The following is a 1,570-nucleotide window of genomic DNA, read 5'->3' on the forward strand; positions in this document are numbered from 1 at the left end:
ACCGCCATGGCCTCGGCGGCCGCGGCGCAGGGACTGTCCGGGGCCTCTGCAGCCACCCTGCCCTTCCACCTCCAGCAGCACGTCCTGGCTTCCCAGGTAAGCCGCCCCGCCTGGCAGCCCCTCCCGTTCCGAGGGTTCCTGTTGACCACTGCTAGAGGCAAGACGGCTGCCTTCCCCGCAAAGCCCTTAAAAATGCTTTCTAAGGGCTCTCTGCAGCTCAGTAGGTCGGTGGTAGTGCTAAGGTTGAGGGCTCCACGCAGCCCGCGGTGAGGACCGGGCCCAATTCTAGCTCTGTGGTCTGGTCAGACTTGTCGGATCTAGCTCTTCAGGGGGACTTTGAGCACCTCTGCTTTCCTGGTTTTTGGGGTGTTTGGGGGGGTATCCCCCCCCCGTTACCGGGGTTCAAACTCCGGACCTTGCCCTTGCAAGGCAGGCAGCGGCACCATGGAGCTAAATCCCAGGCCCTGAGCCCCTCTGCTTTTCAAGTGGAGGGGGAGAGACCCAGAGATGTTGAGGAACTTGTCTAAGGTCACACAGAAAGTGACTGGTGGAGCTGAGACATCCCCAGCAGGCTGACTCCAGAGTTGGTTGCTTTTGCTCTTTTTTGGTTTTGTTTTGCTTCAGAGCAAATGTCTCTGAAATGTGTCATAGAGGATACTGCCCCACCCCTGCATCCCCCACCCCTCTCCCAGGACAAGAGGGAGACTGAGGCCTGGGAGGGGAGGTGACTGCTTGGAAGGGAATCCGGGCCCTCTTGCACTCTGCTCCCTGCGCCACGGGGCTGTGCAGGCCCGGGTGTGCCTGGAACAGCAGCACCAGGGTGCGGGGCGGCTGGGAGAAGGCGAAAGGGCGTGTGGTTGTCCGCAGGCGCTGTCTTTTGTTTTGTCTAAGCACATTCGTCTCCCTCCCCACCCCGGTGGGAGGAGGGGGTGAGCGCAGCCTCCGCTTCTGCCCGCCTCAGTTTCTCCCCCTCTACAGCCCCGCAGACCCTTTTCCAGGAGGGCAGGTGGCCGGCGGGGGAGGGGTGGAAGCCGAGCCCCTGCCTCGCGCAATTGGCGCCCGACTCCCGGGCTACCTGGGGTTTGTTTCCCACCTGCGACACCCGCTGGCGGCACGCGGGTGACTTTGGGACTCTGTTGGTGACAGATGTCCCTTAGACTCCCCTCCCTTAGGTTTCTTTCTTTCTTTTTTTTTAATTGGGGAAACTTCTGGGATTGGAGTGGAAAGTTGGGGCTGGACCAGAATGACAAAAATAAGTGATCCGCGGCACCCCGGGTCCTCCATCGGCCGCGCCAGCTCCCTCTGCGGGGCAGACTGAGTCTGTAGTCCCGCGAACAGGTGCAGGCGCCACCCCTCTGGGGAGACGTCCAGCCCGGCCGCTGTCGCTGACCGTGCTTTCTCTCCCGTCCGTCCCCAGGGCCTGGCCATGTCGCCCTTCGGAAGCCTGTTCCCTTACCCCTACACCTACATGGCCGCGGCAGCAGCGGCCTCCTCCGCGGCGGCCTCCAGCTCGGTGCACCGCCACCCGTTCCTCAGCCTGAACAGCCTGCGGCCGCGGCTGCGCTACAGC

The 1,570-nt window shown here is 62.8% G+C and overlaps 1 protein-coding gene across 1 annotated transcript in view; it reads left to right on the forward strand.

Annotated features, from left to right (window-relative positions):
• Tbx3 (T-box transcription factor 3) overlaps positions 1-1,570 on the forward strand; it is a 12,499-nt gene that overhangs the window by 8,926 nt on the left and 2,003 nt on the right. Inside the window, exons 8-9 of the mRNA XM_033762667.1 lie at positions 1-96; positions 1,418-1,570. The exon at positions 1,418-1,570 is cut by the window's right edge and continues 2,003 nt beyond it. Of these exons, the coding sequence (XP_033618558.1) occupies positions 1-96; positions 1,418-1,570 (249 nt within the window). The remainder of the gene's footprint in view (positions 97-1,417) is intronic.

Source organism: Fukomys damarensis, unplaced genomic scaffold (assembly GCF_012274545.1).
Source record: "Fukomys damarensis isolate Sample0158 unplaced genomic scaffold, DMR_v1.0_HiC HiC_scaffold_12, whole genome shotgun sequence".
NCBI lineage: Eukaryota > Metazoa > Chordata > Mammalia > Rodentia > Bathyergidae > Fukomys > Fukomys damarensis.